The 16,732-nt window shown below is 36.7% G+C and overlaps 1 protein-coding gene across 3 annotated transcripts in view; it reads left to right on the top strand.

Moving 5' to 3' along the window:
• CACNA2D1 (calcium voltage-gated channel auxiliary subunit alpha2delta 1) overlaps positions 1–16,732 on the top strand; it is a 424,104-nt gene that overhangs the window by 362,814 nt on the left and 44,558 nt on the right. For all 3 annotated transcript variants that reach the window (XM_068922316.1, XM_068922406.1, XM_068922480.1), the window contains exons 14-18: positions 1,788–1,837; positions 3,532–3,621; positions 6,837–6,905; positions 8,809–8,883; positions 10,267–10,341. In XM_068922316.1, the coding sequence (XP_068778417.1) occupies positions 1,788–1,837; positions 3,532–3,621; positions 6,837–6,905; positions 8,809–8,883; positions 10,267–10,341 (359 nt within the window). The remainder of the gene's footprint in view (positions 1–1,787; positions 1,838–3,531; positions 3,622–6,836; positions 6,906–8,808; positions 8,884–10,266; positions 10,342–16,732) is intronic.

Below are 16,732 nucleotides of genomic sequence, written 5' to 3' on the forward strand. Positions count from 1 at the left end.
ATTATCAAAACTATTCTTACTGCGGTTTCTTAGCTTCTAGGAGCATCTTAATTTTTTGATTTTTGCCCTGATATCTTTCTTTATGTGGAAAAGAAGAAAAAATATATTTAAAAAAAGGAGAAATCAAGGAAGTGAAATACTTTCTCTTAAACTTTCTACAGGAAAAATGTGGACAGAAGCATTTAGAAAGAGTATGAGAAAGAGGTACAGGTCTGGGAAAACACAGAATATAAAGCGTATATTGCCTTGAACAGCATATTTGTGGTACAAGAGATAAGAAATAAATACAGAAAAATAGAAAAGAGAGAAATGATTAGACAATATTGTTTAACATTTTAGATAGAGCTGTTTCTGGGACTAACTGAAAATGTGAAAGTACTTGTATAAAAATTAAGTAAGAAGCAAGAGGTGGGAGATAGGAGAGGTTACAAAGGTCCTTGCAAATGAAGACAGCCAGGGAAGACGAGGTGTAAAGATAAGACAAATGAAGGATAATGTGTAGAAGAGTCCGTATCGTATGTGAATAGCCTGAATATCTACTTGATTTCTTCAGTATGCTGACCTATGCTATACAGAAAACACTGCAGCTTCATTACAGCAGAGTAATAGTGGATGTGGAAAAATTAAAAGATAAGTAGAAAGACTAGAAGGCTTTTTTTCCACTCTGTTTATAGGTATGAATTGCATTCAGTGACATTGTAAGCCCATTTTTCATTTTGACTTCTAAATTTATTGTGTGAGAAGTGCCTGTTTTGATCATAAAAGATCAGCAGCTTATATTGTCAGATAATTATAGAAAATCAAAGTGCTGTGTTTTGAACAAGGCATTTTAAATAAAATCTCTGCATCTCAAAATACAGCGTGTGTGTAAACTCTGCTGTTTTAAAACAAGTTAAGACTAGCTGGCTTAAAGCATAACCATCTAGGTAGGCCATCTTGTTATTATGGCTAAGTGGTCATGTTAAACTTTCCAAAGTTAATGTGATTGTTTGCGTATCCAAATAAGCAAAGTTTTATTTAACTTTTCCTTAATCAAAACATTTAATTTTTAATCAAGTCACATATTGTTTAAGGCAAAGTAAGTGATTAACCTCAGCACTTTTATCTCTCCACTCCTCCCCACTTCCTTCTGGTTTGGCTTACTAATTCCTGTTGTCTGAAACTAGATCTCAGATCCAGGATCAGGAGCGCTTCATACCTGTCTTTTCAGTGCTGGTTGCAGCAGAGCTTCAAGTCTTTTTGGTACATATGGGAAATAGTTTTAGTTCAGACACATATGTAATAATATCAATGCTGAATGAAGACATTTCTGATGTTTTGATAGAAGAAATATCAGTTAGAATGTTTCATTCTTTTCACAGGGTGCCTTATATTTTTATGCTATGAGCTCCGCTATTTTGGCCGACTATATAGGTATAGTTGTATTCCTATATGCATTCAGCATATAATTATGTTGCTGTCACAGTGTATTATGATAAGGCCATTAAATATGGTTGCAAATTCAGGAGTACAATTCAGTACATTCTCTCAGCTTTAAAAAAAAAAAAAAATCCAAAGAAACATGTTATGCACTGTCATTGCTTAAGAATAACTAGCCCAGCCTTTATGGCGTGGTGACCCAACATATGTGGCCATGCGTTGCTGTAGCATCTAAAAAAAACTACTTCTGTTCATATGCATTATAGTTTTCATAAAATTTTAAGTAGAATTTACAAGCTAAATTAATTTCGTCAAGATGAAGAGCCAAGCATCATATGATGTTATATTATTTCTGTTCTAAATTTTAGGATATTATTATGAAATTCCTTCCATTGGAGCAATAAGAATAAACACCCAGGTAAGTGTGCAGAATATAGATAACAGTTGTAACACAAAGTAGCGGAGTAATTTCTGTTCTGAAATACATTGCAACTCACCTCTGTTTGAATCAATTAAATGTTAAGGTACACTACATAAAGAAGGGAGAAAAATTGAAGGCGTTCTTTTGCGTAGGAGAAATTATTTTGTAAAAGTATTTTAATCTGTTTTCTCTTTTCAGTAGTTGCAGTGAGTCGATGTACAGTGTGATCCCTGTTCCGGTATCCAGCTGGCCCACAGTGGCTTGCCTGCGTACTGGTCTTGCCGGTGCATGCACGCGTGCTGGTCATGTTGGCACCTGCTAGAGCGGGTTGACCACGTTCACACAGCATATAGTGCTTGGTGTGGTCCATACCTGTCCCACAGCCCTGGGGAGCTGCTCACTCACAGGTGTCCCAACGTACTGTGGAAACCTCACACAGGACCTGCTCCTTCGTCTGCCATAAGGGCTGCATTTTGGGCTCCGTTTTCCTCCTGGCCTTATATGATCCCACTTTGATCCTGAGACACTTCAATGGTTTTTATAAAGCTCTCTAATAATTTTTCATAACATGTTTAGACATTCATAGGCTGCTTCCTGCCATTCTTGTGTTTTGTGTAATATTATCTCAGGGAGTTGTATTAAGTGGAGAAGGCTCTAGGGCTGTGTGAGGGCATAGCACCATAAAAATAATGTCTGAGCACTTGGCTGGGCAGAGACAGGGACCTGGCACAATCCTGCTTACTGGAGAGGTTCCTGGGCTGATGCAGCCCGTCTGGGGAGAGACACAGTTGTTCTCCTTCAGAAAGGATGCAGGAGCAATTTAGCAGACATGAGTGTAGATAATTAAGGACTCAGGACCCTGGCATTATATGATGTGATCCAAACTGACAGTGTAGATGAACATATATTCTTTTTCATTGTCTGAGCGTCCATGTAGTGAGATGTCCGGAAAAGCAAAGAAATACCATAGCAGTGTCCTTCCAAGGCCAGGCATGACATTTCTGGCACAACATATTTAGGCTTGAATAAAAGTCCGTTACACTCTTCCAGGTAGTGTCTGGCAACAGGAAATATTACTAATGCGTTAAGACAGATACGAACAATTGAAGACTGAAATCAGTTTCACGGCATCCCCTCACAAACCAAGCCAGAATTCTGATATCTCAGCAGATCACCAGCTTTATCCATACTCTGGGACTAAAGGAAAGCAGGGACTAGACAGTTTTAAAATTTTTAAGTTTTTGTGTCAATAGGAGTTGTGCAAGTTCCTGCTGTAGGAGATAAATGTACCTGTTAGCCACTCACCCTCCACTGCCTGCTCTCTCTTTTGAGTTGAAGGTTCTAGGATTTATTTGTAATTTCATTATTAGCAATTAGTTTTTGAACAGAAATAATTTTAATTCTCACTCCTTGGAAAGAAAATAGTGGTTATAGATCTGTAAGGTCTTTTTCACTGATAAACTGACACTGAAATACAGGAATTGCCTTGGCAATTGGTACTGCAAACTGAAGGCTGAGTTGTTGGCAAGTACAATTTTAAAGATATATTTAGGTGAATTATTATATTACTGCTGAGTTTTGACGTTAATTCTCTTTTCATTGTATTCATTTCGTTGGTGTTTGTTTTTTATGCTTTTTCTGAACTTTGATCTAATAACTACTTCTGATGAGTTTATTACACCTTTTGACAGGAATATCTGGATGTTTTGGGAAGACCAATGGTTTTAGCTGGAGAGAAAGCCAAACAGGTCCAGTGGACAAATGTCTATCTGGATGCTCTGGTACGATCCGTATTTATCTCTGGTAATGTAAGAATCTTTGTATGTGAAAGGCATAGCAAGTCTGTAACGAGAAGAACTGTCAAAATGGTAAAGCTGGTATTTGGTATATAAATATAGAAGAAGATATTTATTAAATAAAGAATTTATCCATAGATTTCCATTAACCATAGTCCTGAAGACTCAATTTCCTACAATCCCTAACGTAATGTTCTTGCATTTGTAGTATCTGTACATGTCAGTAAAGGAACTTTTCTGAACAGCTCATACCAATATGCGGGTCTTTGCCTTCACCTGTTATCCTCATAAATGTCCTTAATCTTAACCAGAGAGACATAATTTATTCTATATACAGATCTTTAAATGTAGGTCACTGCTGTCCTGAAACTGACAAAAGAAAAAATAAAACTCTTCCAGGATTTTACCCATGCTGCAGCAGAGATTATCAGTTATGCAATGGGAGATCTTTTTCTTTTTTTTCTTTTTTTCTTGTTTCCTTTTTTCTTTTTTCTTTTCTTTTTCTTTTTTTCTTGTTTCCTTTTTTCTTTTCTTTTTCTTTTTTCTTTTTTCTTTTCTTTTTCTTTTTTCTTTTTTCTTTTCTTTTTCTTTTTTCTTTTTTCTTTTCTTTTTCTTTTTTTCTTTTTTTTTCTTTTTTAAAGCATACCTGGCAAAATGAAATCTGTCAATAACACTGGATGTCTGTACAGATTTTGTACTTAGATACTGAGATCTTTAAAGTATCATAGTTATTGCAATTACTTGATTGCTTAAGGTAAAGATTGCTTTAATTGGACACTGTATATAATATGGAAATAAACAAAAAGATAGAAGAAGCACTTTCTTTGCTGCTGAATTTATCACTTCGGTCTTGTAAAACAAACATATTCAGGAAACTACGAAATGCCAAGTATTATTAGCAGCAATCCAGACTGTTGCCTTAGGTAACCTTGTTCTGAGTACTTCTAACTAGGCAAAAATTGCTGTAAAATGGTCATCTGAAATCATGTATTTATCCAAGTTCACATGGTCATCTAATGTCATGTCAAAACCCACTTCTTCCTGTCAGCATTACTGTAAAAGTTTTATCAACACAGCATAGAGCAGAACATGACATAGAGGAACCAATTTTTCTTTCTTTGGAATTTCAATGGCCAGAAGTTCATTAACCACATTTTCTTGGTTGCTGTTGAGGTTCTTACTGGAAACATACAGGATGTTATGACGAAAGTTCATATGTTCTGTACATATCCTGTTCTAAAGCCAAAGCTAATACTGTGGCCTGGGGTAGAAAGAGATCTAGCTAACTAAGCAAAACGAGAGTGATAACCTGCACTCTTCTCTTATGTCGCTTTATATTTTCAGTGGGTTAAATCAAAGTCTTTTTTCCAAGCTTTTCTTTTGTGTGTCTTTGTCAGGTATGTGTGTGTGTGAGTATTTATATATACACGGGTGTGAATACATAGAGAGAGAGAGGCTCTTTCTACTAATACGTTTATTAACCAAAGACCAACGCAAGCTAATAGCTGAGGTACAAGCTAAAAGTGGTGGACTTTCTCATCACAGATATGAAGGCCTAGGTGGGTGCAATCCACTTTTGGGCCTTTTCTGATCACTAGATTTAGCAGTGACTGGGACTGATTTGTAGCAATGTGTCTTTATCTTAAAATTCCCTAAAGCAACTTCTTGTAGGGTTTGCCATTCTCTTGCTTGTGAATCACTGCAATTTCTTCTATCCTTTTTATCTTACCGGGTCCAAGGCTAAAATAATGCAAAATGTGTTACACGAGGCCACATTCTAATGTAGCCTACGTGAGACGTTCACTTTTCGTAAAACCTGATTTAAAGCTCAAGTTCAGGTTATGAAATCCTGAAAAGATATGCTCATTTGAGGCTGTCTTTCAAAACTATCTAATAATTTGATATGTTTTTGGCAATTCACGTCTCTTTTCTCACCCTTTTCCTTTGGCGTTCATTACGGTGTTGTTCTGGGCTCAGTTTCTGCCAGACAATCCCATAATATTCAAATATGTTTTTTTCCCAGTTATTCATAATTTATTCACAATTTGAGTTTTCAGATTATCCTCTAACTGCAGATTTTTTGGCCGGGGGAAGTCCCTCCTCTCCCTCACCTATACCCCTCCTGTTTCTTTATGTACCGTTTTAATGCTCTTTCTCTTAAATAACCTTCCTTATCGTTTCTTCTGCTTCATCTCTAGTTCTTCCTTTTCTTATTCTCCTAAAAAATGCACTTCTCCTTGTCTTCACCTTGGTCACTGTAACCTTGCTAACTCTGATCTCATCACCTTTCATTTGATATGCAGCCTTAAGTTCATGAAAGGTGGATTACAGCTAGAACAGGGTGCTACTGGAATGGGAATATAGATAATTTATTTTATTAAAGGGATTAATAAATTATTTTAGCTGATTTTATTCTAATGAAACAAAGGCAGAGGAGTGATACGAATCCTCACTAAAAATACGTCAGAGGAATAAGCATCAATACGGGAAAAGAATTTTTGAAGTTAAAAAGAAACATTAGCACCAGAAAGGTAGAAATCTGCCTATGGACAATTTAGGCTGGAAAATAAATCTTTTCTGACTATCTAAACAAATGGTTTTCTGGATCGGATTATCAGTATGTGTTGTCGCTGTTAGTGAATCTCATTTCTTATATCCTCCCAAATACGTTCAAATTCTTCATCGCGGTGCCTAGAGGAGGAGTCTATGTAATTTTGCAGAGCTGGTATTGGACATGATGACATACATACAAGTCATTGGAAAGTAGTGATGATATTTCTATTGGATTTTTCTACGTTAATTATTCTGTTACCTTCCTGTATACTATCTTTAAGTTTGGTTTGGCTTTCCCTTTTTTTCCTGCTAACTGGAATTTTTAGTATAGCGAGACCTATAAGTGTTAATGTGTTTTCATAACATTTAGACCTTACTAAACTATTATATCCTCAATTGTTGCACACCATCCCAAAAAGCAATTTATTATTCTTACTCACGCTTGTACACAGAAAAATGTAATCTCAACTTTCTACACATAGAATTAGTATTATTATTGTCTTCTTTTTTTTTAAATCTAAAAATCAAGACTGTAATCCAGAGTTTGGCTACAGTAATCCTTGAATTGTTTAAATATATTATAATTCAATATTTATTGTTAAACTAAAAAGTCTTTTTTCCCCCCTTTGTATGTAATTATTTCCTAGGAGCTGGGCCTTGTGATTACTGGAACTCTGCCTGTCTTCAATCTAACAAAAGAACAAAATGGGAAAATAGTAAGCTATTACTTAGAGCAAAAATGATTTCGGTTATTTGAATTAAATTTAATTCTGTACTTCTTGAGAAGTGTGTAATTCCATAGAAAGTTTTCTACGTCTTGTTTTGTACAGCAGAAACACGTGGGTCATCCCTAGTTACTTGATAACCGCCGGGGAACAAGGAAATGCAGCTCACCCTTTTCGTAGCGCTGGGTTCCAGTGTGTGACGTCCCTGGTCTGGCTGCCTGACCTCGTGGCAGCGGGACTGCGTTAAGCACTCGGTAGATGGGAAGTGGATGATAATATTATTTAGGCCTTTCCAACAAAGGAAGCCCAACTAAACTTATTCTTTTTAAATTCAGTCTTTGAAGATATGACATTTCAGGGTAAAAGGCAATGATCTGGGACTTCAAATGAATTGGTTGTAATGATTATAGAAAATATCACTCTGTGTACAGAGTAGTAAAGTATTAAAGTAAGTATTAAATAAATACAATTGTATTAAATTGTATTGAATAAATACGATTCCCCATCCCTATTCCTATCTGATGTGGAATCAAAAGAAATATTTGCAAAATCAGAATGCTGCTTTTTTAAAATCAGATTTGGAATATGTTTTATAGTATATAATAAAATCCTATACCTTTCACGTGATATTCGTGTTCATTCAGGTCATCTATTAAATCTATTACATGAATTTAGTGAAACCTGGGATACAAATGTGTTTACACATTACGGTTATGCCTTAAGAAGCAAAGAATGGAAAAGTTTAGCCAAGACACTCTTTGATTCAATTTCTCAAATATTACCTAGCCTCAGAATGAATAAATACAAGTTTGATCAGTACCATTTCTTTTATTTGCTTCCAGAAAAGTTCTCTTAGGTTCCTCTTAAAAAAGGTTTTCATGACCTTATCTACAAGATAATGCCTGGAATTCACTGAATCGGCTGTCTGATCAGTAAAACAGCCTCAGTCTAGGAGGAGCTGGAACAGAGGAAAATAGGAATCTGTCCTGTTATGTCTCTACCTGAATTTTATGGTGCACGCTACACGATGCATCTTCCAAAGCACGTTCCAACATTTTTTACTGTGAAGGAGGAAGCATTGGGGTGCTATTATGTAAATGACTGGCCCTCCTTGGCTGTATAGGAAAAGAAAGTACCCATGAAGCGTGTCCCCAAGTTCCTCATTTCAAATGCTGATGATTATTGTAGTCTCTTTTTGTTGTTTTTTTTTAATGAATTATTATACCATAGCCAAAAGAGGTTTATTGTTGTGGGTTCTCCGTTGTGAAGTGCTTCAACATGAGGGTGCAGTAGTAGCACTATATGGGGTTCTGCTATTTTACTGCAGTTTGGCAAACAGTATGTTTAAGAGTAACAATATTAGTGCATTGCTTATACTTTTGCTAGTTTTGTTCTTGTATTTGTTGCTTCCATGAAAAGCAACATAAGTTTATTAGCATTGCAGCCCATTTGCTCCACCATTTATAGAGCCTCTTATAATTAATGTCCATTGCTCCTTGCTGTTAGCATTCCAGAATATTTCCCTCTGAAAATAATTTTGTTTATAGGTTTTGATAGAATAAAGACCTTAAAATTCAAGCATCTCTTTCTTTTACTTAAGAGAGGTTGTAATGAACATAGTAAATGACATTCACTTGGATAAACCATTTGCATATTCTGTACTAAATCCTGAATATATTGAATATTATTTTGAATCACTCTGGATATTATTCAAAATATTCAGAAGAGACAGATAAGTAAAGGTACAGCTTTTTGACTAGAAGTGAAGGTACAGCTTTTTCACTGGTATCTGGCATAGAAGCAATGAAGGCAAAATTAAGATTCACTGGCTGTTGCGGTTATTCTGCCTTGTAAATATGTTAGACGTATTCTAACATTTTGGAATCTTGTCCAGAATCAGCTGATTCTTGGAGTAATGGGTGTTGATGTCTCTCTGGAGGATATTAAAAAGCTGACACCCCGGTTTACGGTGAGTTGCTTTTATTGGTGGGTTCCCTTTATGTGATTTCTTTGCGTGCTCTTTCTTAAGCCATACAGTAATGACTGGGTGCAAGTCAAAACAACCCCAGTCTTCTTTTCACATATGCTTTTCCATTGTTGTAGATTTTTAAACAGTTTTCTCTCCAGCCGTACTTGTGCTGTTGTGTGAATTGTCCATCAGGATGTACTGTAAAAGCCAGCTTTTACACTGGGGTATGTTCCAGCAGCCCTTGGGGCCACACATCTCAGTACCACAGTATTTATCATCCTGTAGCCTATGGCACTGCTGTGCCGTCAAGTAATTGGTTCTTATCACAGTGTACCGTACACAATCATGGCAGCTAATAATAATAGTGCTTATTATTTATATAGGATAGTTCCTTACAGAAAGGTTCTTAAATGTCTGTCTGTGCACTGCCCATCAGGATTGCTTTATATAGTTCGGCATCCAGCTAGGGAACTTCTAAGAAAATATCCATCGCTGTGGAAAGTAACAGCTGAGGAAGCAAAGGAGTATGATGAATCTCACCAAAAGCAAAGGCAAAGTCTGGCATCTAAGACAGAGTAATTCCATGCCGCAGTACAGGCAGGGGAAAGGCAGGAGAGTAGCTAGGGGTCCTGGCAGAGGACAGATTGAACATAGGTCAGCAGTATGTGCTTGCAGTAAAGGAGGCCAAGGGTGTACTGCATGCCTGTGAGACAGCATCAGGGGTACTGATTCCAGTTTTGACCTCCCCAGTACAAGAAATGTATTGGCATACTGGACAGAGTCCAGAGCAGAGAGATGGTTAAGGGGCACATGCAAAAGAAGCTGAGAAAGAAGGGTTTATTCAGACTGAAGAAGAAAAGAAAAGCAGGAATGTAATTTTGCATTGCTCATCTACCTGATGAGGAGATGATGACCTAGGAAAGATGGACCGAGACTCTTCTTGGCAGTTTACAGCAAAGGACAAGAGGCAACCAACATAGTTGCGTCAAGGGAAATTCCAAATGGAAATTAGGAATTAAAAATCGTTGTGAAAACACAAATCACTCAAACACTGGGGCAGATTGCACGGGGAGGTTGTGGAATCTCCATGTTCGGAGCTATTCAAAGTGCACCTTTTGCAGCCTTGCCCAGTTTTGAGGTTAGCTCTAATTTTGAAGTTAGCTCCGCTTTCAGTAAAGGGTGGGACCAGAGGACCTGCAGCCTGAGTTTATGATTATAAAAGAATAAACATTCATAATATATTTCCTAGATTAGTACCTCATATATTTCATAATGCCTGAGGCAGTTTATTTTCCACATTCCGACCATTGTTGGAAAACAACTTTATAATCTTTCTTTATTACTAAGAGCTGCATAATGCTAAACAATCCTCCTTTTTTTCAGCTTTGCCCAAATGGATACTATTTTGCAATTGACCCTAATGGGTATGTGCTACTTCATCCAAATCTCCAACCAAAGGTATGAAAAACCTTCTAATTTAAGCCACTATTGCGTGGGGATATTGTCAGAAATAACAGAAACATCTAAGCTCTGCCTAAAGTGCCAGTTCTAGGTTGTGGGGGTGGCAAGAATGTTGCATGTTTGGGTCCTGTGGAATTTGGTTATAAATAAAATAAGAAAAGTGTATATTTCACACAAACACGCGTATATATATGTGTGTGTGTGTGTGTGTGTGTGTGAAATATGCAGATTAATAGATATATTCACAGGAAAACAACTAGGGATAGCTGCAGTATCATTCTGAAGTAAGTCCTGTGGTATGTTACCAGATACACTGGAGACAAACTGAGGAGTTTGGTAGTGAACATGTTCATTTTGTGATGCTGTCTCTTTTCAGAAATTGGAACTTTCATACTGACAAAACTTCAGTAATCAGAGGCAGACAAAGACTAGTTTACTTGTCTTTTCACTTATTTTCTGTTTAACAGAGCAGAAACCTGGGCTGCAGAGCTGGGTGGATCTAGCTGAGAACCCAGTGTCCTAGAATGCTAGGTTTTTAGCAGTTCTACTTGAGAAAGGTGTTTCAGCTGTGAAGTGTGTATCTAGATCTGATTAGGATGCAGTGTTTCCCGAAGTTCACTGCCACAATCCCTACAACGTATCTCCTTGTGCAAGTTATCTCCTAGGCTTTTATGAGATTTTTCAACATGAATGGATGCCATTTTTTTCCCAAATCAGAACCTTAACATCAGTTTTAGCTGAGGGTTTCTCCATATCAACCCATTTTCTATTTAGCAGAATATTGCAAAATACTTTTATTTTAATCCCATACTTTCAGCAAGTTGTCCCTCAGGGAGTCCAAGGTGTATAAATGCACCATTCTGTAAGAGAGAAAGTTTCTGGCAGTGAATCGTTGACCTCTTGGCAGTGCAACTGTCCTCTCTTGTTCCTTCGTCAGAAAACCTTACCATAGCTGCAAGAGGGATAGCAGATCCCCCTTTTCAGTACTTCGTCATCGTTAACTGTGATAGACAGGCAGAGATAGAAATGATGAATTCATCTACACACTGTAGATACATACTGTAGGGAAAGTCAACTTTATGAATATGTCCCGTGAATTAGTTTGCTAGTGAAGCAATGAATATGTTTGAAATCTTTTCCCAAGTGTGTAACAAAGGGGGTGAAAAAAGGTGCTTTTGAAGAAGTGAAAGTATTCAGTCCTAACTATTGATGAAATAATAATTCAGTTTTGTCTGTATTTAGCCCATTTGACTGGTTTTAATAGTACCCTTTTAAAAAGAAGAATAAAGGAAAAGAAAGATTTTATATAAGCTTCTTGATTATATATATTATGTACAGATTTATATAGGTTTCATAATTTACAGGCACTTCAGGTTTTGCAAATTTTGCATTAGGTCTTGAAAATATGTTAAGAAAAGTAGAAGTTTTGATTTGGTGATGTAGCTTGCTGAGTTATTTTCAAACTAATAATTGCGTCATTATTGACTTATTAGGGAATTAGAGGATGGAGAGTGGTTTAGTTACCTTTTCCTCATATGACAACGAAAAGAGCCTTTGCTAACAGAAGAAATACAAAACGAAGCAATATAGTAGTCTTATTTTAGGCACAGTCACATGAATAGCTGATGGATATGGGCTCTGTTAATCTCACACATGCTGTTATTCTGCAGTGTGAGCTAATAACCTGAGAGAATAAAGAACTCGGCTTGCCCCAGCTAAATCTAGGCAAAGACTGAGATGGCCTATTAGGAGACCATGTGCCGCAATTTCTCTGTGTGCTTTTTTATTTAAAAGGGTTTAGAAGTCCAGAGATGCCTTCAAATACTTTTCTAATGTTTGATTTGGAATATGTTTAATAAAGGATATTTTATACGTGATATATTATGTTTTATGTCTTAGAATAATGTCTAAATGTAATGTTAAATCATATGCATTATTATTATTGTTATTGTTGTTATTAACAGTTACACAGACTAGACTTTTTCACTCCCAGTTTGTTTGGGGTGGTGCATGCTATTCAGACTGATACAAGAGCTACGATTTAAAACTAAGGTACACTACAAAGACAGACGTATTTAGAACTCATGGACTTTCTTTAACATGTCATATTAATTTTAGTTGATTCTCCTGGTAGCTGTTAACATATTAACTAACAATATCTTAACCCTCTTTACCAGCAATTTTTCAATAGATGTAAACTAAAACATAACTACGTCTTTACCTTTGAAGAGGTGAGGATGTATCAAACTGCCAATAGTTCCTTCTTCTCAATGCCTTCTGCTTTCCTTCATAAATCTGTCACCTGAAATCAAAACTGGTTCAACACACTCACCATTTTGAGAAATTGTCTTGCAGTATCATCTCACAAAAAAGCCCCTTGAAACTCAGAGCTTGTTAAGTTGGTTACACAACTGACAAAATTTAACAAAAGGCAGGTTCAAAATTGGATGAAAAACGTTAAGAATTTTCCTATCGTGTTCTTATTTGTGCATGACAACTACATCAAAGCGTAACATAGGAAGCCTCTTTTAAACTTTCAATTTAATATAATTTTAAACTACTTACTTAAACTAAGCCTTTTTTTCAGGTTGGTTATAGTGGTGGATTAGTTATATTTCCTTTTAAGATAAATATTTAATTTTACATTTTTCTGTCGATTTTGTATGTGTGTGTGAGCGTATGTTTTCTCATTGTCCTGAGACAGAGCAGATGGATATCCCACCAAATACATGTAGTCACGGAAATGAGTGGAGTTAGCTTGCACCGAGCATGCGTTAACAAGATTGGTTTTAGATAGGATTTGAAAATAGCAGATAGTTCAATTTCTGGATCTGTTCTAAAGATTGACATCGTTTGCTTCTTTTTCATTGTGGTTCTGATTCAAATCCTTTTGTTATTGACTATAAAAGTCCAGCTGCCTTCAGTAGGGTCCCCTATTTTGTCTTGAGGTTTATGTTTTTAAAAGAAAACTAAGGAGAGAGCTAGTTTTAAGAACAGAAATAACAGTCAACAAAAAGTGACGCTCTTCTTTTTCTGTATTATAATTCTGGCAGAACATGTGGGATGAAGAGCTCTGCTAACTTCACTGACGTTGTTTTGCATATGCCTGTTTTCTGTTTGCCTAGACAAAACGTGTAACTCTGACAAAGAGCTCAAACTCTTGGTCAAAACGAGCTAGTCTCTGCTTCCAGGAAAGTGCACGCTGGACGTTATAGAAGTTAAGGGAAGACTTCGGTTCTATAAGCGGGCTGTTTACTAATAGTATAAAGATATAAATTACTGCTTTTTTGTTACTTCAGCATATTGGTGTGGGCATACCAAAAGTTAATTTGAGAAAAAGGAGACCCAATGTGCAGGTAACTTTGGATGGAGGTGATTAGTGCATTAGAGTGCATAGATCTGGAAATACAATTAGAAAGCTTCTGCCCTGCTTACTAGGAGAAATCTAACTAGAGAACTGTTTACTCTGACAAACAGCTTCCAAAGCATGAAGCTTGCATCCTTCCTCATTGAAATAATCAAAAACATATTATTGGCGATAGTGAAGGGCGTTCCATTAAATTATGGTGCTTTACTAATAGGTTCTAATTAGAACTGCGCTGTAAAAATTATTCTTCAGATTTTGAGAAGAGTTTGAAGACTGGAAAAAAAAAGAGACTACTTGTGCTAGCTTTGCTTGCGTAAACCCAAAGTCCAGAAGATCATTCTTACGACCTTATTACCAAGTGTTATTGTACAGTGTATGCTGTATAACATTATAGTATTTGAATGAGCTGTTCAGTCTTTTCTGTGGCAGTCGAAGCGTATGTTTCATCTGTTATTTACAACAGGTTTCTCTGATTAGCAAGCCCAGCTCCATTGAGGATTAACTGCTATCTACCCCAGCAGGGAAAAGGCAATTAATAACATTTATGTAATGCAGTCCCTGAGCAGAAAACACTTACTGAAAACAGGAAAATCATTACAGGAATAGATTAGCTGTGTAAATAGCAAAATAAGAAAGTAACAAAATTAAATACAGTACACCGTGTTAATATATCACACATATGGGAATATATTGCAGGGTGTTCAAATGCAAAAGCCGGTGGCTTGCATAGCAACACCAGTTAAAATATGGTGTGAAGTCCTGATCTCCTTCAAGTCAGTGATTTTGCTGAGTCCAGCTGCTGTATTCACGCTGCACCTGCATCTCTGGACTAGATTAATTTTTCACACACAAATCTCAGTTTTCTAAGCACGCCTGGCCCCCGGGGTGCTGCTGCGTAGTTTGGCCGTGCGGTGTGCCCAGGGGCTGTGCAGTTCTCGAGACGCGCTGGGCTCTTGTCTGCTCCTGGGGCTGCTCTCCAGCCTCCCTGCAGCACCCGGGGTTTTGCCGCTTTCTCAAATCAGCCCAATCAGACATTACTGTCATGTATTAAAAAAGCCTGCTGGCCCATATCTTCATTAACATGCCAGGTGTGAATAAGAGCTAGGCTCCTGCAACTCGCAGCAAGGAAGGGAGATGCCTTCCATGGCGCTTGTGAGAATACTGGCCTCCCAAAAGCACGCAGTCATGACATTTTGATGAACTTATTTTTATGTTGCTGCACCAGTTCTTTCTTTCTTTGTTTCCTTCTTGATTTGTCATTGAAGTAATAGATCTTTGCCTTTACTTGTGCTAGAAATGGATCGCGCTCCTTTTATTTGCATGCTTCATTTGCTAGTGATTTACTTTTGTTTGATTAAATTGTGCTGGTAAACGTGGTGGTGGTGTGCTTATGTTAGTCATGCTGTGTACATGACTGGATAAAGAGAAGGGCAAACTGAGCAATGAGTTTGCTTCTTCATGGCTTGGAATAAATCCCACAAAATGGCAACCTAGGAAGAGAAAATTACGGAGCCCAAATACTGGTAAATACACATTCTTAGGAGAAAAATTGTGGTGGGGGAAAAATAGTCTTCCCTTTAAACTACGGGGCTAGGAATTAAGTTTTCTATTCGAAGCTCTAACAGATTTTGTTGTGCCTCAGGCACATCACATAATCTGTCTGTTTATACTTAGTTTCCTCATCTATAAAAAAGCATTAATAAGTAAAGAACGTGTGGTGGTATAAATTAAGTCTGAAAGTAAAATACAAGAATCAGTTATTGTGTACTTGAATTTTGACAGACTGTTAAAGTTGACTATTTTGTCTTTGGGACTCCTTAACTATGGCTAGCCCAGGTTATCATTTGAAATAAATATTTGACCTTGATTTGATGTGATGGCTTTTTTTTTTTCTTTTTATTACCATTTCTTTTCTTCTCTGTTCCTTTGTGTGTTGGAATGGAATGTGAACTTCACAAATGCCACCTCTGCCATGGCAATGCCTTCATGCATGCTGTTTGGGTTTGACCATGCTATTCATTATCCATTGCATGTAAGAAAATGTATTTTTTAATTATTTTTACATTTTAGCCTTTAGCTATTTATTTTAAGAGTATGGTTTTGCTGGGGGGAAAAAAAAAGCACTGAATTACAAAAGATAAATTGCATTGAATTTTTACGGTATATATCTTAGTGTTAAGATGTTAAAGTGACTAGTTTTTCTATCCTATATAAATAAGAACATACAAATTCCTTTGTAGTTATCAGTAGACAGAAAAAAAAAAGCTAGAATCTTCTATTTGAAGTATTTCTAGGGCATGTTTTCCCTCTGAAAATAATTTTTTTCTCTTTTCTCTTAGTAGGTGATAACTCTTATTTGCTAAGAAAATGAATATTTCCGTATATTCAGTAAAGGGCACTTTTACTCCTCAAAAAATAAAGGAATAATCTTGTATCTTTTTACACTATCCTATAGTAAAGTCTTGTAAACATGGCCTATTACCTGAAGGCATCTTTCACCAGCTATTCAGGACATGATAAATATGTAAAGTGGTGATTAAAGGAGTGTCCTGCTCCGTATTGTTTCGTAGAATAGCCGCATGTATATTTGTCATGCAACCATTGCCAAAGTATCTTGTCTAACCCTAATGCCTGTAGTCTATTGGGATAAAAAGAATACAGCCATGGTTTTGAAGGAAGGGATTTCAGTCCCATCAGTAAGTGCGTTTTCATAGCTGAATCTCTGAAATCCCTCCCCTAAAAGATGCCCTTATCACAAATTGCAGTAGTTCTGAAAGAACAGTGTCAGCCACTAACAATGTTTGTGTTGCTAATCATACCAAAACCAGTGCTTAGTTTCCGATAAAACTAGGCCTTGAAATCCTGTCATACATCACCTGTCCTGTTACCCAAAGCAAATTATTTTCATAGAGAATAAAGCAATGAACCTGGATTTTGCTCCTCTTCTATTCTAAACACACTTCAGTAGTTAAAATAATAGACTCCCATACTGCTCTTTCTTAAAATCTTTCATTGCATGGA

Source organism: Struthio camelus, chromosome 1, assembly GCF_040807025.1.
Source record: "Struthio camelus isolate bStrCam1 chromosome 1, bStrCam1.hap1, whole genome shotgun sequence".
Taxonomy (NCBI): domain Eukaryota; kingdom Metazoa; phylum Chordata; class Aves; order Struthioniformes; family Struthionidae; genus Struthio; species Struthio camelus.